Source organism: Typopeltis vanoorti, chromosome 18 (assembly GCF_054136105.1).
Source record: "Typopeltis vanoorti isolate ZY-2024b chromosome 18, IOZ_Tvanoo_1.0, whole genome shotgun sequence".
Lineage (NCBI taxonomy): Eukaryota > Metazoa > Arthropoda > Arachnida > Uropygi > Thelyphonidae > Typopeltis > Typopeltis vanoorti.
The window spans coordinates 49,436,399-49,460,294 of record NC_143566.1 but is presented as its reverse complement, the minus strand read 5'-3'; the positions used below and the strand labels follow the sequence as shown (position 1 = coordinate 49,460,294).

The window sequence follows — 23,896 nt, the reverse complement described above, 5'->3', positions numbered from 1 at the left end:
GCACGAGGAAGATTTGCTTTCGAATCTAGTCGGCGACTAGAGGAAATTTTTCCAAGCCTTTTTTCGACCAGTTCCCGAGTTACTCGATCTCTGACACGGGCGAGCGGGTTTTTTCTCCCGGAAACTCAAGAAAATCGACCGTAGAACCCACAGTATTTCAGACATTAAATATATTGGGTTAGGGACCTCGAAATGGCGGCACTTGTTGAACCGTCTCTCTTCACTGCATGCCGCTTAATTAGTGATAGCCTTGGACCAGCTATCTCTGTATGGCTGCCACTGGCAGCTATCTCTCTTCCTCCTTAGTTTCCAAAAGTTAGATAGGCTGAAACGCCTCGCCTACTCCCTATACGGGAATAAAAGGCGTTAGCTGATTTTTTTCTGATTTTAAACCCATCCTTTAATGGGGATCAGATAACCTCATCAATTTTAATGCTGATAAAACCCAGTTTTGTCTTATATCTCACAAAAAGAACCATTTTCTCATAGTAATACTTTTGAAAAAATTCCCAGAGTAGATGAGATTTCTCTTCTTGGAATTAGCCTGACATCAAGCCTCACCTGGCATAAACACATCACAACCATTGCATCCTTAGTTTCCAAAAAACTAGGTTTTCTCTTTGGCTTAAGACGTTACTTCACCTCTGAATAGCTGTTAACCTTATAGAAATCACAAATCCCCAGCTATTGAATTGAATATTGCTCTAACATTTGGAGTAGGGCCACCGAAAGCTCCATCAAAATGCTTGATTTAATACAGAGGAAAGCAATCAGACTTATTAATGACTCATCTCTTACCAATTCACTCCTCCCACTTTCGCATTGACGTTTGTTTTCTGCAATATGTGTATTCTATATTTCCGTGGGAAATGTTCATCTGAAATAGCATCAATAATTTCCCCCCAATTAGTACTAAGTTCGTTGGAACACGTGCAGATGCTGCTCAAACTCCTATCACAGTGCACCTTGATCCTCCTTCGTCCCTGCTACTGCTGTACTGTGGAACAGTTTTCCCCCTGATGTGTTTCCCAAGGAATACAATATACTAAACAAGTTCCTCCTTTACCAATCCACTACCCATACATGGTACTAACATACTGTACGTTGATCAACTAACCTCTCGTGTATGGGCTCAGCATTAAAAAAAAAAAAAAAAAAATCCTTATGTTGCTTTCTAAATCTAGAAAGATAACTACTATGAGAAAAAAAAATTCATAGAAAGATGATGCAATTCGCCCATCTATCGTATCCGGAAGAATGAAACTATAAAATTACATCTTTCTGTTAAAACAGTTCTTTCAATGTTCTCCAGCAATATCACTCCTCAGACGAGGTCCTCCATATTCATAGTTTGTGTTTTCGAAATATTTTAGCAGTCATGGTTTTCTTCTGTTCATAATCTCCACCAGGAGTTCTTTGACAATCTCATTCAGTGCAGGCCAACTCAAGACTGTCTTCTCGGAAAGGAGTGATCTATTTCTTTTCTTTTTATTCTTTTTGTATTTTTTTTTTCTTAGAGTCAGAAACAGGGCCGACGGAAGGGGGCATGCGGGCGCCGCTACGAAGGGGGCGCCGCCGGGGCGCGCACACACGCCAGGATCGTTACAGGGGCGCTTAGATAGAAATTGCATGCGGGCGGCAAAGACCCTAGCGCCGCCACTGGTCAGAAATATTATTTTTTTTTTCAGAAACAGCTTTGTGCTAACATGATAATTATGAGCTGAGGCCCTTCTCCCTATCTGTCATATCCACCTTTGGATATGACAGATAGGGAGAAGTGCTGGTCTTGAAATTCACGCTTGCTCTTGTTATCATTCATGGAGTGAGAGGTGTGACTGAAGTCTGATTAGGGGAATAATGAATTACTGGGCATTTAAAAATTTATATATATTTAGATATTTATGTACATTTAATCATATAAATACAACATTTATTTCACAAATGATATTCGATCATTTTCATAGCTGATATACCTGAATATCAGCTAAATTGAATTCTAAATTGTATTCTACCCTACTGTTCTTCTTTATGAACTGGTCAATGACATCGTCATAAAACGTTGGTTGTAACTTAATTTTACAAGTCACACTTGTAAAGGCTGGCTGAATCTCATGGCTAGAGCTACTTTCATTGCGTATGGTCTGTGTTTAAGACGACGTAAAGGGAGCGGAAATGGCTATGCGCGTGCATGAAATCAGTGTTGCAGCGAGGACTTGGAAGCTCCTACAATTGAGCAAGCTAAGGTAACTTTAACTAGACGAGCAAGCTTGCGCAGCAAGCATGGAGAATTCGCCTCTGCACCTCTGAGCGTTGTCTTACAGTAATGGTGTTTCTCTTTTACCTCCTCTCACTTTGTACGACTCTTGTGCCAATGACATTCCTGCTTTACTTTTTTTTTTTACTGGAACCTGATCTGACCTATTGCGAAAAAGGCATCATATTATGGTGTGGTGGAAGGGAAAAGAGATGGCAATACCCAGGAAAATGCCATGCCAATATTGGAGGCTGTCTGCAAAGTGCTGTAGTGCCCATATAGCCGTTCTAGTATTTTGTCCAAAGACGAAATACTCTGCAACAGCTCACCATGACATTTAACCAGGACAGAAATTGTGATGTTTCTCATAGGGAGGAGGATTTCTGAAGTAGGTGCCCAGTCAATTTACCCTTGCTTATGCCTAATACCATCAACAATAATGTCGAGAATTTACATCTCTCGTCATTGGACAATTGAAGACTAAAAAAAGTTATCTTTTCGGATGAATTAACTTTCTTGCTATGTGGTATTTTGGAGGATTAGGTGAAAATCTGGAGAGATGGATAACCCTCATACCACTGTGTAATAGAAACAGACAGCAGCCCCTATGACGTGATGATGCGGGGTGGCGGGCGTTTTTGTAAGAATCTCTAAGAGTCATGACCATAGACCATACTGTTAATGCTACAAAATGCCTATCCATTATTGCTGATAAGATCCTCCCTTCAGCGTTATTACCTTCTTAGATGGCTCAGATCTCTTCCAGCAGGATAACGCGCCATCACGTTGCTTGTATCGTTCGAGAATAGCTTACAGACGACGACGACATGACTTTCAAATATTGCCGTGGCAGCCTAATTCACCGAATTTGAATCCCATAGAACATCTCTTAGATTACGTGGTTCCAAAGACCTGGTGGTAGAATTTCCCACTCCAAATATTCCGATCGACTGGAAGCAATACTGACGTGATACAACATACCTCCTGCAACATTCACAGGCCTTATAGAATCCATTCCACGCCACATAATGGCAGCAAGAGTAAGACAGACCTTGAAGTAATATTTTTAATGAATGAATTCCCTTCCCCGTTTTGCAATTTAATTTTTCTTTATTTTTGTATAATTTGTCATTGGGAAATAACTTAGTGTATTCCACTTTGTGGCAATACTGGAATACATAAACTGCTAGTTTAGGGAAATCTACATCAATCCTTCTCTCAAAGTTGTTAATTCTCACTACTCGACTATATTTGGCACACAAAACGCGAATTAACTGAAAATTAGTGGAACGTAGATGAATTCCAGCTAGCATAGAACTTTAATAATAGTTCTATTCTGTTTGACCAAAAGGGGTTTCCTTGATTCACTGCAATCGTGGAGTATATTTGGAATCGGATAATGCTAATATTATTTCCAATAGTTGGTGTGCTTAATCTACTTTCAGGAAGGAATGAACTGTCCAAATTTTATAACATACTGTAGGTTCGAGACAATGGCGTTATAGTATTAACGTTTCTATGTCCCAAAGACGACTACATCAGTGATTGTTGCTATTATTGATAACTTGTCGAAATCTCCTATTTTGAAATTGTATGTAGCCGGATGAGGATTTATTTTTTTTTTTTTAAATTTGAATTGCCGTTAGAATATGATTTACTTGAAAGACCAAATAGTCATACAATCTGTAAAGATGGAGAACTTAATGTAGAAAATAGGGAAAAAAATCGAAATGATTCCAAATAATTATTGTAATAAGAGATTTAAAAAATGTGGGGGGAAGGTAAATGCACCGGGATTAGTAGCCAATACTTAAAGTATTTATTATTATTATTATTTCTTTAATTTCTATGCAGGAACATAAACTCTAAAAGAATTACACAAACAAAACTGGTAATGCCACTTACCACAAAACATAAAGTAAATGATCATTTTTAATCTCGGTAGCGTAGTTGATAAGTCATTGCATGTTTACTTAAATGCCACAATACGCAATCGCACTTCAAGGATGCATGTTTCTGTGGTCTATAAGGTTTGTTGTTTAGAAGAAAATGAGGAAAGTAACTTCAAAAAACTACAAGAATACACAGAGAAATTAAAACCATCATATTGGAGAACGGAAAAACGGATCTATTTTATTTATTTTAATTTACAGTTCAGCGACAATAGCATATCAGTATTTTCTCTTCTTTATGACTAAAGAGTTTTGTTCATTGAAGTTTTCTACGTATTGTTTAATCTTCTGTGTCTTTGGTATCTTTAGGGCTTCACTTCAAGACATCAATCATATTCAGATCCAATGGTGATACTCATTTCATCTCCAACTATCAAGGTCTTGTGATACCATCGGTTAGAGTCGAAAATAACTAGGGGAAAAAAAAGCTTAACAAATTAGTTTAATTTGCTATAGGCTGTAAGTAAATATTTAAACTATTAAATCATTTTAAAATATATTAATATTACAATCTTAGAACACAATGGCTTCGATTGCTTTAGAATATTTTGTTTTCATTTGTTAAAGGAACACTTATTTGGATTACTTAAATTAAGGGGATATTAAATCCCACATAGTTTTAAAACCGAATAAGAAACTCAAAGATTGGAATCAGAGTTTCATGCCGAATATAGTAAACTATAAAACTATAATAATAATAAACTATAGTAAACTATAAACTATAGTAAACTATGTGGGATTTAATATCCCCTTAATTTAAGTAATGTTTTCATTGCCGAAATGAAGCTTATTAGTTCTTTATACTTAAGTAACTTATTTGGATTTTTTTTTTTTCCCCTCGTCTCAGAAACATTTAAGATCTTAAATTTTGTCACATTTCTGAAAGGTTGAGAACGAAAACGGAAATTACCAAAATCTAAGTCGTTTTCTCGACAGATCTATATATGAATATTTGAAAGGTCGCCACAGATATTTTGAATTTTTTATTTTTTATTTTTTTATTTATTTTATTTTTTTTTATTTGTCACTTTGTTAAATTAGGTTCTGAAAAAAATAATAAATATAACAATAATGATGATAATAATAATTCCTTATTAATGCCTACAGCTACCATGAGACTGACAATAGATTTACTTTGTGCATTTGCGTAATAAATGTATGTTACTGTCCAGAACATATGCGTATTGATCTGTCTAATATGGCAAAGAAAAATGAACCCGCTCGAGGAAAGGCAAATACGTAAAATCTTCGTTCAAAAAATGAACAGCTGGTTTTTGTAATATAGTATCGATAACTTTGAAAAATAGAAGTACGAAAGTCGATCAGGATTTATTTTATTTATTTTCATTTTTTTGCCACAGAATCGAACATTAACCTTCGTTTAGTTCTGTGGCAATTTTTACGTAGCCAGGTCAGTAATACATTATTCAGCAATTGAAACTAGACTGATGCCATAAGTTCCTATCAATGGTGCCATCTAGTGGAAGGAAGTACAGTATGTACACTGTATTTATCGACACCCATGTTAATAAAAAGTTATGAGATGAGAGCTAAAATGAGAGTATCTTCAGCATGAGATTTAAATGGAACAATGAACTAATTTTAAGTAATGTTAAATTGGATAAAAGCTCCGGGGAAACATTGGAAATAATTGTCTATCTCGTGCACGTGTTTTTGAGTGGCATAAACTGTTCCACCAGGGCAGCAAATCATTGAAAGACGACGGAGGTTCTCACACCAGAATTAGTTATAGGGACATTACAGTATTAAGAGGAGAGTGGAAATTCGTTTATACATAAATTCCTCTGAGAAGAACTGAGCATGTCAAAACAGTTGTGATTAATGACAAATGGAAGCATTCATATTTCTGCACATTAGATGTACAAAAACCAGTCCTTTCCTTTTTAAAAGTTTTAATTTCTCTTGTGTATTGTAAGAGACAGCTTTGTATTTACAAGCGCAGTGGTGGGACAGTGCTACGGATCTCCGCAGTGGCAAACAAAAAAAAAATTTTTTTTCTTTGTTTTTGAAAAGGGCTTATACTTATGCAATATATGAAAGGGAGTTACAAGACATCATCAGTCTAACTGGATATCATTTGGAGTCGGAAACAGTGACTAGGAAGCACGTGGCTCTATTGTCTGGTGCTTGTGGTGGTGAATATATGAAAATCGCCAAGTTTCATTTCTTCGTATGCTGGCCGTCTAATTTATCGAGTAGACAGCACCTCCCCTTTCCAAACTACAGATCGCGGGTTCGAATCCCACTGTAGTATGAACATGAATGTTTGCGAATGCCTTAAAGTGTGAAATGAATTTTATTCCCCGGTGTGACACCACACAATGCTTCCTGAAAGCCTGAAGTAGCCTTCAGTCTCTAGAGCAGGATTTCCCTGTTTATCTAACTCTTGGTCCGCCCACAGTACGAAACTAATGTGCTATAGTTTTACAACGTTAACAGAAAGGTTGTAAAACTATAGCATTTACATAGGAGTATATTTATATAGGAGTACATATATATTATCTGATTTTGAGACTTGCTTAGACACATGTTCGAACACTTCCACTTGTTATAGAACCTTGATATTTTGCAAGTACTTTTATGAATGAAGAAAAAATTATATTCGTGTGCTCTAATAAATGAAAATTTTTTTAAAAAAATGCACTTTTAGAAGAACTTGAGAAATTCATTCTCCGCTTATGGTTTTTTTTTTTTTTTTTTTTTGCTTTTGTAATATTGTGGAATAAAGTATTGAATAATCGCCTCTTTTTGAACTACAGTACTTCTTTACTATCCTTAATATCATTATCTTTACTATCTTTATTATCCTTACTATTTTGTTACTATTTTAATAAAACTACCATCATAACTAAATACATGTAACTCGGAAAAAAAAAAGCGTTGTTTTTGATCTTCTGAGAGTAAGTGTAAACAGCTGTAATAGAGCACAAAGTGACGGGCGGAGTCCTGCAATATCGTATGTCATACCTTACATTCTCGAGATAGTTAAACATTTAGAGCATCGCTGGGAAGAAATTTAATTCAATATCGTCTTTCATTTCTTTCAAATTAAATCGAAATATTCCCATTGTGAAAATTGGGTCATAATGATCTGACATTAAATTTCGAGAGAAAGAGAGAGAGAGAAATATTTGATAAAAACTTCAATGATAGCTATTAGAAATTAGGTACACAAAAACAATTCTTCCAGACAGCTCTTTTTATCTTGCTCTAATTCGATTTATTTCTTGCATACCCTCTCCCAACTGCCACTGTGTGCAACTGCAACAATAGCCCAACACCTCGAATAAATAACAATAATGACTTGTTCGTGAGGTCTTGTAGGCGTCTTTCCGGGTGTGGCAAATTTGCCAGCTTGCCGTAATATGGCATAATGATCCCACAGCAGGATGTAAAGAGATTTGATTTTCTGCTTCAGTTAGCTTTTCAAACTGATTAGCGGTCTACATATATATGCTAAATGTTATTATGTGAGCGGAAAAATAGCTGAAGATTTCATTAATAGAGCAAAAAAAAGTCGTGGCAGTCTTCTTTTTAGAATTATAACAATAAGAATTAGAACAATAGCCTCTGAGGGTGTGTCATGGTCACGGGTTCATTGCAGTGTTTCTCGAGCATAGCATACATATACATAAGCGAGAAATGGTTGGTGGATTTATATAAATTATAAAACTGTCTCTATTCTCCAATCGTATTGAGCCGAGACCATATTACAGAAGGGAAAAAAATGAATTAAATTACGCTAATGCATAACGAAGACTGGCTTGGGTAAGCGAGCACACTATAACAGAAACATAGAGCGTTTTCTAATTCTATATAAAGCATATGGGGGGGATAACGTTTCAGTAGGGGTATCATCTGTCACCCCCTCCCTCCTGTAGGTCTCAGTCGAAAATATTTCGTACCGATGCCTTGCATTTTACTGATATAAAGAGGAAATTATTCTCGACTGAATCTTCAGATAGTTAAAATGAAGATACTGTTACACCAAATTATGATATAGGTGCAAGTTTAATTCTAAGTGCATTTTCACATAATGCAGAAATGGAAACAGAAATATAAACAGAAGAGCTCTTTAATGTGAAAGAAGTACAATGAAATTTGCACCCCTCCTGCTTTTTCTTTATTCATAACATTGCTTTGTTTACTTTCGCATAATGTACAGATATGAAACATACTAATACATTAAGGGAAATTTATTACGGGGACATTAACTACCATACTGCCATTGATGTGTTTACGCTTCTGGAGGCAAAGTGCCCATTGAAATTGAAATACTCTTTGGTTACTATTGAAATAACATAGATTCCATTTGATATATTTCATCAATATGGTAATTTGGTTGATTAATGCAAAATTTTTATGATAAGCTCTCCAAATTTTGGGAACTGTTTGCTTTTGGTTCCTATGCTGTGAAGAATTCCACTGTGCCGTAGTTCATTTCTAGGAGTTTATCTCAAATTAGAGGATAACTTCAACACATTGGTGTACTGTAAAAATATTAAGGCTGCTAAATATTGTAATACTAAGATATAGTTGTTAACTTACTTATTTCTCCCGATTCCACGATAACTTCCAGAGATGTACACTCGTTGTAGCATTCAGGTACAGGTTCAAGAGTCCATAACTTTCTTCCCTTAATTTGTGCTTGCCATGAAGGATTATACACTCGATCAATCTAAAAGATAAAACAATGTATTCTTAAAATGAAATTCTCACTTGTCTGCATTAACCTAAATGAAAAAGAAAATCATAAGATATCAAACAATCCATTTTTTTTTCCATGGAGGATTTAAATATCGGATATTTAAATTAGAATACATTTTATCAATCATCATGACGGCATCATTGTAATGTTTAACTTATACTTTTAGACATTTGTATAATTTATTTTAAATTTCTAAAGACAGAGGGGAACCTTTTTTCTGATGTACTCTATGTATTCAACTAACTGTCATGAACAGGACAAGAAATAATTCACATGTAGCCTCCTAGTTCATTCCATAGTGTTTGATCAGGAGAGGGAAATAGAGACGTTAGTTTCGATGCTGATAGCTGACTAGAGGCTGGTTCCCGAGTCAGTTGATCTGTGATTCAGGTGAGTATGACTTTTTTTTTAATTTTTTTTATATATCTTTCGACTTAGACTATTCGACTAGATATGGCTAAAAGGTGCTCTTTACTCCCGTTGGGAAATAAAAGGGCATTAGAAAAATTGTATTGGCTGATTGATTGACTTAAATATGAAATGCTAAGGCTCAGTGACTTATTTAATGATAGGAATGCAGAAACAATAAAGCCCAAGCCTCTCCATTTATCTTTGCGGTGCAATTTCGGTATTTGAGAAAAAAAAATCAGTGGGTAACTGAACACAAATTTCATCACGAACAGAGGAGTAGATCTCCCTTCAAGAATATAAACGTCAAAATAAATACGTAAGCTATTATGAAGAGAAAAAAAAACATTTACCCTTAAATATTTTATTAAATCTAGGAACTGAAAAAATATGCATTGATGCAAATCTTCACAACAAAGTTAATTTTCAAAGTTCTAAAATCCAAATATTTAGAAATGTAACAAACTTATCTTACATGCATGTGAGCTCCATATCCGGGGCTTCCCATAAATATCCAATCAACTCTGACATCCTCAGAATTGGGAGGAAGGAAGTAAGGCCTTTGGTAATGTTTTCTGAGTATACTTGCTGCTGTGGTATCACAGTTACTCCTGAAACAATCAGAATTCATTAAGGGACTTGCAAAATGAATTTTCAATATTCCTTAGTGAATACATCAAATCAGGTTAACCAATGTTCATTCTGAGAGATATACACATAAGAGCGCTTTAAAAAAAAAAGCAATTTTTTCGTTGTACGAATATAAACAAGCTGTCAAGTGTTGCATGGAGATTTAATATGCCCACAAGAGATTTTAATAAAGTTAAACAAAGTTTAATTGTTTGTGTGCGCTTTGTAATTATTTTAGTGTGATTAAAGGGCATTAGAAAATAGTATTGGCTGATTGATTGACTTAAATATGAAATGCTAAGGCTCAGTGACTTATTTAATGATAGGAATGCAGAAACAGTAAAAGTCCAAGCCTCTTTGAGATCACAAACATGAGAAACCATTTCGCAGATGAGGTTAGCCAAAACCTCATTTTTGATAATATTTTATCATATTATCAAAAAGATGATAAAATATTCATAATAGGCCGAATTCTACCCGCAACCTGTTTAGAGGAATGCCATGTGATCATGACATTCCTCCAATATCATGTTTTCTACGAATGGATAAGTGGCTCTAAAATCAGGGCCTCTGAGAGGGGGGGGGAGGTACATCATACCTGGGCCCGGGAGCCATAAAAATAACGAATGGAGAAAGTAAGGGGCCCAAAAGAAACTTCGCATCCCCTGATAAAATTCATAGAATCATCTCTCCAGCCTTGAGTACCTCATTAGAATATGTAGAAATAATATGTTGATAACATTTTGAATGTAAAGTGCATCTCCTGATGCTTTGGTCCATTACAAGCAGATTGACTGAATGCATAATGTTACTATTCTGAGCAATTATCTACATCCCGTGATGCGCCACCTGGAGTTTATCTATCACCTGACTTTATCATCTGCTTTTTGCGACCATTTACTAATAATCTAGCCTAGTAACATTACATAACAACGTATATTTAAAAATATCAAACAAAGTAACCAAGTATTATTTAAAATATAGCAAAGTAGCAACGCATATTTTTTTAAAATACATATTATAATTATCAAATGCTAAATTTATATATTTTTTTTTCATTGTATTATTTAAAATAACGTCGATAATAAATACAAAAGAAATTCGTGAAATTTTCATGAATTTTGTATTTTAGCATAAGCCAATGTCAAGACCTCCTGGTGCGAAAACGTGTAAACTTCTCATAATATTAGGATGCATAATTATTATTATTATTTATTAAATTATTTATTTGACGGGGTCGTTCACGTTCATTCGTTTAACGAGTTCAGAATTACGCGTTAATTCAAACGACGTGTATTGTTTTGCAATTTTTTTTTCCTTGAAACATATCAATATTATATTATTTAGACCTTTTTAAATATTTGTCTTAAAATCCTAAAATGGAAGTTATGCCTCTGATTGAACTACATCCTTATTTGTTATATATTTACATATAGAGAAATGTTTTGGTTAGATTAATATATTCATTATTATTCTCGGTAGATTCATAATATTTTTCATCTTATTTCCCTTTCTTCTGTTCCATTGACATAAATCCCTTCAGCTAACAGCCATAAATGCTTAGCATTCATCAACTCTACTTAGTATATGCTGGACGTTAGTGATAACGGTAATCTTGTTCTGCTTAACTTTCCTTTATATTTAGTCATCGATACAGATCACATAATCCACAATGGGTTTCTAAATATCGAGCAGGCGAATAAATCAAGACAACAGTCTCCCATTGTTACTTCGTTCTTATCAGAAGCTACCACCTGTTGACTCAGATCGTTCGAAACCCGTAACCACAAATCGAAGTTGTTTTCTAAGCATGTTCTCAGTATGATAACAAAACAGTACAAAGATTCGATTCTAGGAATCGAAATAATCATCCTAATATTAACGGTAATGTAGTTTCTTCAGCAGCGACAAACAGAACCGTACTGTAAAACTCCAGTTATCTGCTATTACATAAAATACCACTAGAATAGCAAACGAATAATGCTGGTAGCCTCTAATAAATAAACATTATTTTTTTAAATGAAAAATCAATGAATTTTTATGAGAATCATTACTAATAATTAAAATAAGAACAATAATTAACTTTAAAATAATTATAAAAGTAAGTAGGAAATAAAGCAAAATATTTATAAACATGAATATGAACATAGAGACAGGATTTAAAAGATATAATATTTTTAATAAATGTTAAAACTACAGTATTAAACCCAGAACTTCTCTTATATATTGCGGAAAACTGACATGTAAGCTGAAAACATAATATGAAAATTAATATCTGCAATTTGTTAACAGCAGAATTTTCGAACACATTTCGTGACCATTCTCAATGCCCATAGAAAAAACGATGGAGCAAATTAGAATAATAATTGAAAAGTAAAACGCGTATTACAATAATAATATTAATTGCAGGAGGAGGCTTCAAACTACTACAATTAACTATTAAAACTATTATAGTTCACGAAACAAAATAACATTTAATAAAAAATAAATCACTTATCACAAAAAGCAGACAGTGCTGCTAAGGGTAAACTCCCAAAATTAGGAGAGCTTTATAGAATCTTTCTAACAAGAAACAACTTTTGCGCACGACTATTTTCTTCAAATGAATTTAGTAGATACTTAGTGTGGCTGTCCAAACCTGACCTATCATACTCATGGAGTAGAGCATAATCTTAATGCTATTCTAAGCAGGAATCTGTGCAGACCGACCAGTCTGCCATAACAAGAAAGGTCACATGAGCACGGAATCCTATAAAGTCGAGGATATGAAAGTGGTGAGTATTTATTTTCGGCGAGTCCGGGAAGAGTTTATCTGAGCTGCAGGGTAATAAACCTTGGATTAAAATATTTCAAAAAATAATATTTATTTCAATTTAGATTTTTTTTAAAAATCTAATAAGCATTTTGGAATCCTCCCCTCAACATTTCATTCGACCTGGATCTTATCTTCTCCAAACCGTTATCTTAAATACAAAATCGTTGCTGCATTTGATTTTGTTTCAAGAATCAACAGAAGTCGATTCTTGAAACAAAAAAGGCAAAGATAATATGGCCAAATTTAAAAGTTATCAGAACGTTCGAAAAGTCTAAAACAAGCGTTTCTTGTTCTCAAAGTATTTTGACTAAAAGGAATCACGTTAACTATCATTATTATTATTATTATTATTATTATTCCTAATACCTCCAAGGAGTCCGAAGACTCATCGCGGGAGGACACCAACAACTATCTCTACACCTAACCTCTACTACGAATCATCTCCATCAACGCCATCTACCGCCCACCTTCAACACCACCACAACAGTAATTTTTGTCTGTAAATTGCGTGTGTTCTGAAGGGCCGATTTGTATGTATGCGGGATGAAAAACCCGAGTTTCCGGGAGAAAAAACCCTGCTACCTCCGTATGAGATCGGCTAACTCACCTTCATTATTCCTTTAATAGTAGTAATTCAAGATTAGCATGAGCTTTGGTGTTTATGATCTGCCACTTATCCTTCAGAATAAGATGACCTCTTTTTTACTTTTCTTCTTATATGAATCCTACCCATGGCGCAAGTTTCCAAAAATCTTTTCCTAATTAAAATTCATTGTTTTAGTTATGTTGTGTCGTGTCTTCTTTTTCTATATTACTTGTGAATTAGCGATCATTGCAGATGCTCAGTCATAGGTCGTATGTGATGCGTAGTGGGTATTCAAATCGTCTACTCAACTCCCCCCCCCCCCCCAAAGAAAAAGATTAAATCCTGAGTGCGCCACTAATTAGTACCATAGGTGGGTAAGGAGCAGATTATCCAGAAACCCAATTCTAGAAACAAAAATGGGACTTTTTACAAATACCTTCTGTTCTCCAATAGGTAGGATGGTGGTTTCACTCTATGTGTGGGACTCGCTCTTCAACCTGTTAATTGGAGAGTGAGTGCATTATCCACTCGACATTCCAGACCATTGTTGTGCTGCACCAGTTCACTGCGATTATAAGAAGACTATAGACAATTTTGCTGTTGTACACTTTGCGAATAATCTACATGAAAGTAAATTCACAGTTTGGTTCAGTTTGATCTGTGGTTTATTGGCATAAGAACAACAAAAGCCATACTGCGCCATAGTAAAGGTTACCGCAGTACATAAATAGTCGAAGATAAATTAGTAAACAATATGTATGTACAAAGATCAAGTCACGCAATGAAGTATCTATATCAATTCTCAGTAACTTACCATCCAATATACCACGGCTCACTTCCTTGTTTCATGGTAGCCCTGTCATGATCCATCTGGAACACCTCTTTCAATGTACGGAATTTTGTGTTGTAAGGAAAGAACATGCAGTCACTTTCATAGTTCTTCAGGACTGGGCTGTCATTTGTGTAGAGATTTTTGAAAAAGTTGAAACTGAAGACCCTTGGAGCAGTCCAATTCACCATGGCATCCGATACAACTAGTGGTATGGCACTATAAGCATACCTGTCGAGAGAGATGTATAATATGGCACTTAAATTTTGAAAAATCCTATATTTTGTAAATATCATGACCAGAGCTGCAACTAGGCAGTTTGCGTTAGGCGACATATTACTGATTATGCACCATCCGTGAATGACAAATGCTTCGTCTAATATTTTTTTTTTCTATTTTTATTTAGAGATCGTTTTTTTTCTCAAAAACAATGCATTAATAATTATGCATTAACAATGAATTAATGTTAATATGTAGAACAGCAATATTACTGCAATTTTTATTTCCTATTTTATTTGATTCTTTTGTTATATATATTTTTTCTGTATGCTTAATCTTTACCTTGTTGCTCCGAGGGGCGTATATGTTGCTTCGTTTTGCCAACTTACGACTCTGATCGAGAATTAAATAAAAGATACCTATCAACACAAGAATTTTTGGACTAAATTCAATCAAATATACACTTAAATAAATGAATAGTTCATATAATTAATGAATTTATATTGCATAATTTAAAGTAGTTCCGAAAAGGCCAAAACACAAGTTCCGTTTTGAATAGGATTCTGAACTGGTTTTATTCTGCAACTTTTCTGACAGATATAGCATACAAGTGCAGTAATTAGTGTTACATACGTATTGTTAAGATGAATTATAGCGAACAAGCGGAGAAATAAAAGCAATTCCTTTTTTTTTTTTTTTTGGCATTGCAAAGCTCGGTAGATTTTTTTTAGGAAACAAATGATTTTTCTTTTATTAGCCCTGTGCAAAAAAAAAAAATCTTATATTCCACTTTTCTTTCTTTTTTTATACAGCACTTTGCATTAACTGTCATCTTGTGCTTTATTTTATATATATATATATTATAACGAGTAGACTGTTCCAAGAATTTAGCTTGGCGAATCGAATAAAACGAACAAATAAATTTTATTGCAGTTTTATGTTAATTTTCGGATGCGAACTCTTATTAGCGTGTCATAAGGGTTTTCATATTTAATATTTATTTTGAAACAGTATTTTTGTATGTAAAAAAAATTATAATAAACAAAGTTTCTTTGTCAGATGACACTGTTTCGCTACAAATTAACGAAGTGGTAGCTCAAGTAAAACAAACACTAATCGAAAATATAAAGCAAAGCAAATGGTGGTACATATATTTTTTATACTTATTTATGTGGTACAAAATTTAAAAAGTTTGAAAACCCCTGATTTAAGCCATTATTTAAGTTACAAAAATACAAAATACATATACATTTTTCTGGAAAATTTTAAGTCAAAATTAAATACATTTGGAATTGGTAACGTGACATGGAGGAAGAGTAGGGATCTGAAGATCGTATGTGAAGTACCAACGTATTTTAACGATGAACGCATATGAGCAGGAGCCTTTCCATCTGTCGACTTTGAAGTTATTTGTATTTATTTTATTTTGCTTCATGTATCTACAAACGTGTTAAGAGTTATTTATGGCGCTTTGTACATTCGAACAGGAAGTTTTTCATCGTTTATCGAACTCAGTGGGAGTCCTTCCGTGTTTAATTCTTGGAAATCACTTCATTACCGTCTCGGCTGATGGATTTCTTGTCTAAAACCTATTTGTTATCTAAAATAGCTTCGTCTGCCGTTTTAGTATATCGTAAAACCTCTCGCCAAATGTCAAAGCTCTAAATACTCTTAAGCATTGCCTGTTACAGTCATCTCCAGGCGCATTGTTTTTTTTATTTATTTATTATTTTTGAACACTGGTTTGTTTATAAATTGAACCCCCCCCCATTCTTTTTTTTTTCTTTTTCTAACTGAATAAACCAGCAATTTTTTAGTGATCAAATGAATCAAGACTAGAATCGTTAGCGATTCTGGTCTTGATTCATTCTTCGGCGTCGCAGTGCATCATTTTGAACGGTGTATTGAAGATGCTTATGTTTATTAACAATTAAATTATTTCTTTATATTTTCCCTCTTTAGCGTATCTCTTATATACAAATTTTCGAGTTTTATAAAGAAAAACAATAAATACATAAATACACTTCGTATATATATATATATAATGTGCATATGTTAAAGATACCAAGCAATTTTAAACCTGGTTTTACTCCATTTCCCAAGTAAGCAAACAGTCAAACAAGTCAAGTTTGCGCCTGCAAGTCTAGCTGATCCTACAGGTAGTGCAAGACCAAGGCAACTCGTGGTAAAGGTAGTAATGTGTATATATATATATATATATATATATATATATATATATATATATATATATATATATATATATATATATATATATATATAAAGCACATTGAACAAAGCCAATTTTAATTTGGTACCAACATAGAACTTTTTACACTGAAAACTGTTTACAATGAAAGAGGCAATCAAAATTTGTTCAAATTACATATCACAGGATCTTGATTTTCATTGTAATTTGAACAAATTTTGATTTCTATCGAAATCAAATTCTGCTTGAGATAATATCATTTCTTATTGATAAAGATAGGCCATCGAATATTTTTGGCGGTCAATATTTTTTTTACGGCTATTTCACACAGCACAGGTTATTGAACTTACAGTACCATGAACGGATAGAAGGTTGAGAAGAAAGAATAAACGCGCTAATAGCGAATTAAAAGATCTGCAGATTGCACACTTTCAGAAATATACAGTATAAAAGGAAAGACTGTCCCAGAGAGCAGTAGAAGGAATGAAGAGAAAAAAAATGTTCTGTGAGGTTGGACTTTAACTATGAAGAAGAGTTGAATAGCTGTTGTTTTAACTGATTAAAGTTAAAGATTTATCGATGCTATTGCATCCCTTAGCGTATCATGTGTATATACATTCTTTCTTTATATGATTTGAGAACTGTATATTTTATGTGCCGGTCTTGTTGGCCGAGTGGTTAGCGTATCCACTGTCCACCTAAAAGGCCGTGGGGCAGAATCCAACTAAGGCATAGATGCTTGTGATTGTTTTTCACCTTCGTACATGTATTCTTCCAATATGGAATGGATTGCCATGTGGGAAGTAGACCCAACCTTCATGCAATCAGGGCCGCCCCTAGGAATTTTGCCACCCCGTGCAGTAGCATATTTTGCCGCCCCTTCTCCCTTATTTTTCGTATAGTTTATGCCACCTTTGCGGCCCAAAAAACTTGTCGCCCCGTGCAAATGCACGTCTTGCACCGTCGGTAGAGCCGGCCCTGCTTGCAATGAAAGAGGCAATCACTCAGCGTTGGGAAAAATACAGGCTGAATTTGTTTCCAACTCAAGTAAACACCGTGTTTAACTGCATGCACATTAATTATCGCGTTTTAGCAATAACAATAACGTAAAAATGTATAAATATCTTAGAAGTAATACGTTCAATCTGGTATATTTATTGCGCGTTTCACTACCTCTAACTTTATTTCTAGTTAGGATTTGAATTACTGAGTCGAAATTACAAATTTCAGTGTATAAAGATAATTCCATCCCTGGATTTATCCTAAAAGTCAGTACTGTGGAGAGGTTTAAAATCTTGCAAAACAATAACAATTTTTAAGGTTAACAATCTGTGCACACAGTCAAGTGTACTTAACATAACCAATACTTAATTTCATCAGCAATACGACGTCTTAAGTAAATTATTACGTTAATAACCTAATATGTTATTACGGCCTTTAACTTCAGTTCTCATATTTTATTACAAATACCAAACCTACGAAGACCTGACGCTCTACAAGAATATGATAAAATACTCAGAAATACTGCTCAAACAGACTGAAATCAAGAAAGCCCTTCTCCGTGAAGCTAAACATTTGAGAATGACCAACTATAATATCAAAGAACAATGGAAACACAAATACATTACTTATTCCCAACTTAAAACTTGGTTTAATAGGCATTGTCTCAACATCCCTGGTATGGAATTGAGCCGAAAGACATGGATGACATTGAACAGGATTCGTACCGGCCATGGAAGATGTGCAAGCTTTCTGTACAAGTGGGGAAAAATCTTTCACCGGAGTGTGACTGCAGGCACCCTAATCAATCAATGAATGAATGAAGGAAGCAATCAATGAATCCATATTTCCACTGAGTGCAGTCTTCGTGCATATACGGGTCAAAGAAACGACTTCGTGGAGGCGACAACGCCTGTTATAGACTGGATCAGAAAAAGTGTTTTGTTCATTGAAAATGTAATTGTCTTTGTTTTACTCCAACTGTTTGTCACTTTTTATATACTTATTTTGACTTGTGTACACGTACCTTTATAACTGCCTGTAGATTGCCATACACTAAATAAATAAAATAAATAATAAGTACAAATACCTACTTGAGTCACCTTTTTATGATTGTCTCGGGTCTCTTTCATTTCTTTTTTAACATAATATTTTGTGGGAATATAAATGGTTCTAGAGTGTCTGTAGTCCTGCGGAAATAGCATTTGTTGCAAACAGTTCTAGGCCCCACGAAGAAACAGCGTTATTATAGGTTCGATTCTGGACTACTTCGATTATAGACTTTACTTCGCCACTCCCGCGTTAGTAGATTTTTGACACAGATAAACAGTTTGAAAACGAGGGTTGAAAACTCGAGTTTTCAACCCTCGCCTGAAAAATCGACCATAGAACTCACACTATTTCAGACATAATATACCTTGTTAGGGTTTAGGACTTAAGATAGCAGCACTTAAATCACTGATAGCTTAGGCAATCATTGATGGCTGAAAGCTGGCTTCTAACTGATCTTAAAAAAAGTTACATATGACTAAAAAGGATTTCTGCCTACTCCTTTTGCTAATAAAAGACTTCGAGGATTGATTTTTAAATTCATTTTCTTCAGCCACTTAGAAGAAACATAAAGGGCTTACTTTACACAAATTGGAGAAACATAATAGCGAACTAAAGAAGCAATGCACAGTTTCGAAAATATTAATTATGGATTGTTTTGCAATATAATTAATATTTATTTAATGCTAAATCATGAAGTCAGAAGAAGATTTGATCAAGATATTCTAATCTGGCCTTTATTTGCAGAAAAAGAGGACATGTCATCCAGATTGCGAACAATAATAGTGATTACTTTCTGATTATATTTCATCCTTCCGACATATATAATGCTACGCATTTTAGCAAATTATTTTTATAAATTCTTAAAATATCATTTTTTAGGAAAAAGTAGGAAAATTTCTTTCTTCATTACCTTTTCAAAGCACGCACGCATCGTCAGTAACAAACATTTAAACGGAATTGACAACAAAAACCACCGCATTAACATCGAACACTTCACCAATAAAACCAACCTAAAGAAATTTAGAAAAGCATTAAAAAGAGAATTTTCACTCTTAATCTCAGAACATCACTTTAATGCGAACAGCGAAAAACAGTTCAGCTTAGACAAAAATCTAGCCATCTGGGCATCGGCACAAAGCGATATAGACTTCCTTGCTTCTGCACTTTCATCAGGTCTGAAAAAATCCAGCGATCAAACACTCAGAACAACCAAGAAGCTAAACATCGATGGAAGTCAATCAGTACCGTGGTGGAACGACGAACTAACAGTAATAAGAAAACGTGTCAACGCACTCAGACGATTATACCAAAGAACATACAGTAACCAAGATTTAAGAAAGAGCAGAAGACAGAACTACTATAAAGCCAAATATAGCTATCAGTCCAAAATTACAAACGCGAAAACAGAATCATGGACGACATTTTGTGCAGTTTCAACCGTATCGAATCCTTGGAATTGCATATATAAATTAGCAGCAAACAAAAACAAGACAACACCTATACTATGAACTATCAAGAAAACAGACGGCACCGACACTAAAAACTTTGCAGAAACTGCAGCTTTTATGATAGAGAAGTTTATTCCCGATGACGATGAATCAACAGATGAAGAAATCCACAAAACTTACAGAAAAAGAATGGAAACAGATACAGACTTTCCTGACGACGACGACTCGTTTGCAACTGAAATCGAGTCAATATTAAGATCAATGGATCCAAGAAAAACTCCTGGAGAAGACGGAATAAGCAGCGACATACTCTTAACAGCGTTTCTCGAATTCCCCGAATTCATAACAACAGTTTACAACAAATGCCTAAAAAGAGGACGATTTCCTTCAATATGGAAACACTCAAAAATTATACCTATAATCAAACCAGGAAAAGAACCATCCGACGAAATTAACAAATACAGACCAATCAGCCTCATAAACGTTGCTGGCAAGGTACTAGAAAAACTTCTAATAAACCGAATAATGCACTACGTCTACTCAAGAAACTTATTAAGCAGTAATCAATACGCATTCAGACCTCAGTCCAGCACAGTAGACGTAATTATGGAGGTGAAAGAGTTTGCAAAACACAGTCTACAGCAAAAAAAAAAAAAAAAGAGGTACTACTGATCTCACTCGATGTACAAGGGGCCTTCGACGCTGCGTGGTGGCCAGCCATAATCAATCAATTAATAGATTTAAAATGCCCTAAAAACTTACTCTACCTTACAAAAAAATTATTTTTCAGACAGAAGAGCAACTATGACACTAAAAAACACAACTGTAACAAAAAAAAAGTCAAACGAGGCTGTCCGCAAGGTACCTACTGTGGCCAGATTTCTGGAACATCCAGTACGACTCGCTTTTAAGACTGCCTGTCATCACTGAAACAAAAGTCATAGCCTTCGCCGATGATAATGATTCGGGGACGCGACGGCTTACAGTTAGATAGAAATAACGGCCAACGAAGAACTCTTTAAAATTGCAGAGTGGGCACGCGAGAAGAAAGTGACCTTCAATAGCACCAAGTCTAAAGTGCTCCACATCTCACGAAAAAAATCAAAACAACCTGTAACAGTCTTCCTAAACAGAGAAGTTCTCGAGGTAGCCAGTGAGCTAAAATACCTAGGAGTAACAATAGACGAAAAATTCACCTTCAATAAGCACATCTCATATTGCCGAAAAAAGCTTACAAATAGTAAACCTTCTAGCTAAGTCGGCAAGGATTAAGTGGAGATTAGGCCAACGAGCGCTGAAAACGATATATACCGGTGCTACACTACCACTGAGCTCTTATGCTGCACCTGCCTGGAAACATTCACTAAAATCAAAGATAAACCGACAAAAACTAAACAGAGTTCAACGCCTGATAGCCATACGCATAATCAAAGGATACAGAACAATATCTTTCGAGGCAGCTTGCGTTATTGCAGCTCTAACACCGATCTGCCTGAAAATACAAGAATTATCTCTTATATATGAAGTCACTTCCGGAAGATATATTGAAAGTTACAAAATCATTCCAAATTGCTACGAACGTCCGCTTCACTACAGTAAGTGGCCTCACCCAGCAAAGAAAACAAATATTAAGGAGAAGGAAAGTGACGAATTCGAAATATACACTGACGGAAGCAAAACCGAAAGGAACGTTGGTTGTTCGTTCACTGCATACAACAGACAGTCCGTAATACAAGAATGCTGTTCTAGACTGCATCATCTCTGTTCCAACAACCAAGCAGAACAACTTGCTATAGTTCAGTCACTCACATACCTCCAGGAATTAGAACTCAACACCTCTCAGCAAAAGACAGCAACAATCTACAGCGATAGTAGAAGCACTATAGACGGCATTAAAAACCAGAACAACCATATTGCATTGATAGAACAGACAAGAAATCTGGTTCGAAATCTCACTCTAGAGGGATGGGAAATCAATTTCTGCTGGGTGAAAGCGCATACTGGAATAGCAGGAAACGAGAGAGCGGATCAGTTGGCTAAAGAAGCAGCTAGAAACAAATTACGAGAAATTCTCGAAATCTGGAATAAAAACACTCCCAGAAGAGAAATGCTTAGACATGTGGGAAAAAGAATGGAAAACATCAAAAAACGGATCAACAACAAAAGAATTCTTTCCTAGCATCAGAAACAGACTCCGGCTGAAAAAACACGCCATTTCTCCAGGTTTAATCACGCTACTAATGGGACACGGAAAACTAAGACACTACCTTCACAGATTCCATATCCTGGAATCACTATCGTGCATTTGCAGTCCACACCTTCAGCAGACTGTTGACTACATACTTTACGACTGTCAGCTATTGTACTCCATCCGGATGCCCCTAATACAACACGTCATCACTTCCAGACCAGTGTCAAGACAGAGACTTATTGAAAACTATTACACAGAATTAACTAAATTTGCTAATAAAATCAATTTCCAGTCCCTGTGATCTAATATAAATATTGTTATTATGTGAATTATACTGTATAGTGTTAATATATGTATATATAAAAATCTAAATGTAAATATGAAAATTGATACAAAAAAGTGAGCCTGTGTAGCTCAGTGGATGTGGCGTTTGCATACCACGGCGCTTGGCCGCACGAAGGAAGACTTGGTTTCGAGTCTAGTCGGCGACTAGAGGAAATTTTTCTAAGCGTTTTTCGACCGGTTCCCGAGTTAGTCGATCTCTGGCATGGGCAAGCGGGTTTTTCGTCCCGTAAACTCAAGAAAATCGACCGTAGAACCCACATTATTTCAGACATTAAATATAAATATATTGTCTTATTTGAGCCGTCTCTCTTCACTGTGTACCGCTTAATTAGTGATAGCCTTGGGCCATCTATCTCTGATTGGTACCAGTGGAGATTGACCTGCCCACTCAGTCTCCAAAAATTAGATAGGGCTAAATGGCCTCGCCTACTCCCCGTATACGGGAATAAAAAGGAGTTAGCTGATTTTTATTTTTTATGTTAATCAGCACTTATAAGCTAAATGTAATATAAGCATTGTAATGCTTATAGCTTAGAGCATGTAGGAATAAATTACCTCCTGGTAGGGTTACTATTGGGAGGGAAAAAAAAAACTTTTTGTAGTTTAAAATAATATATTTTATTTATAATATTATAATCACATTCCTTATTTATAATCTTACAACCACATTCATAAGTACTGCTTAGCTTCAATGTTTGTCGTTTAGCTAATACGTTGTTCATTTGCGATTAATTTATTCTTACTAAATTTATTTATTTATTCTTAGTTTAAATAAGAACAGGGAAATAAAATAAATGAATAATAAACTACTTTTCATAATAAATGATGACTGGTTTTTATACTTATATTTGAGATGTATGTGTAAAAACGTATTAATACATTTTAACCTAACCTATGCCTTGTTGTGACTTTTGTAGCTGGATAATTCGGAAAGGAATTTTTTAATGTTTATATTTAACTGAAATTGTATAGAGTGCGCTCGCTGTCCTCTTTGAGAGGACCAATAAAGATGTAGCAGTTGATACATATATGTAAATAAAATACTACACATTTTATCTTTCCAGCTTTCGTGCTAAGTAGTCTTTTTTTTTTTTTTTTTTTTTTCGGCACGTTTCTCACTGTACATTTTATTTACAGATTGAATGAAACTTGATTTATATACTGTACGTATATATTTGAGAATTTTGAGACATGAATAAGTATTTATAGTTATTTATTTATATCTTTTAAGA

General features: G+C 34.8%; 1 protein-coding gene across 5 annotated transcripts in view; it reads right to left on the bottom strand.

The window, feature by feature from the left end:
• Positions 1-4,361: 4,361 nt before the first annotated feature.
• LOC150096655 (15-hydroxyprostaglandin dehydrogenase [NAD(+)]-like) overlaps positions 4,362-23,896 on the bottom strand; it is a 138,620-nt gene continuing 119,085 nt past the window's right edge. For 4 of the 5 annotated variants that reach the window (XM_090408352.1, XM_090408348.1, XM_090408349.1 and 1 more), the window contains exon 8: positions 14,261-14,434. In XM_090408352.1, the coding sequence (XP_090264478.1) occupies positions 14,409-14,434 (26 nt within the window). In that variant the 3' untranslated portion in view covers positions 14,261-14,408. Of the gene's footprint in view, positions 4,619-8,775; positions 8,906-9,818; positions 9,955-14,188; positions 14,435-23,896 lie in introns of those variants that run through there. The other variant, XM_090408353.1, reaches the window with a different exon arrangement.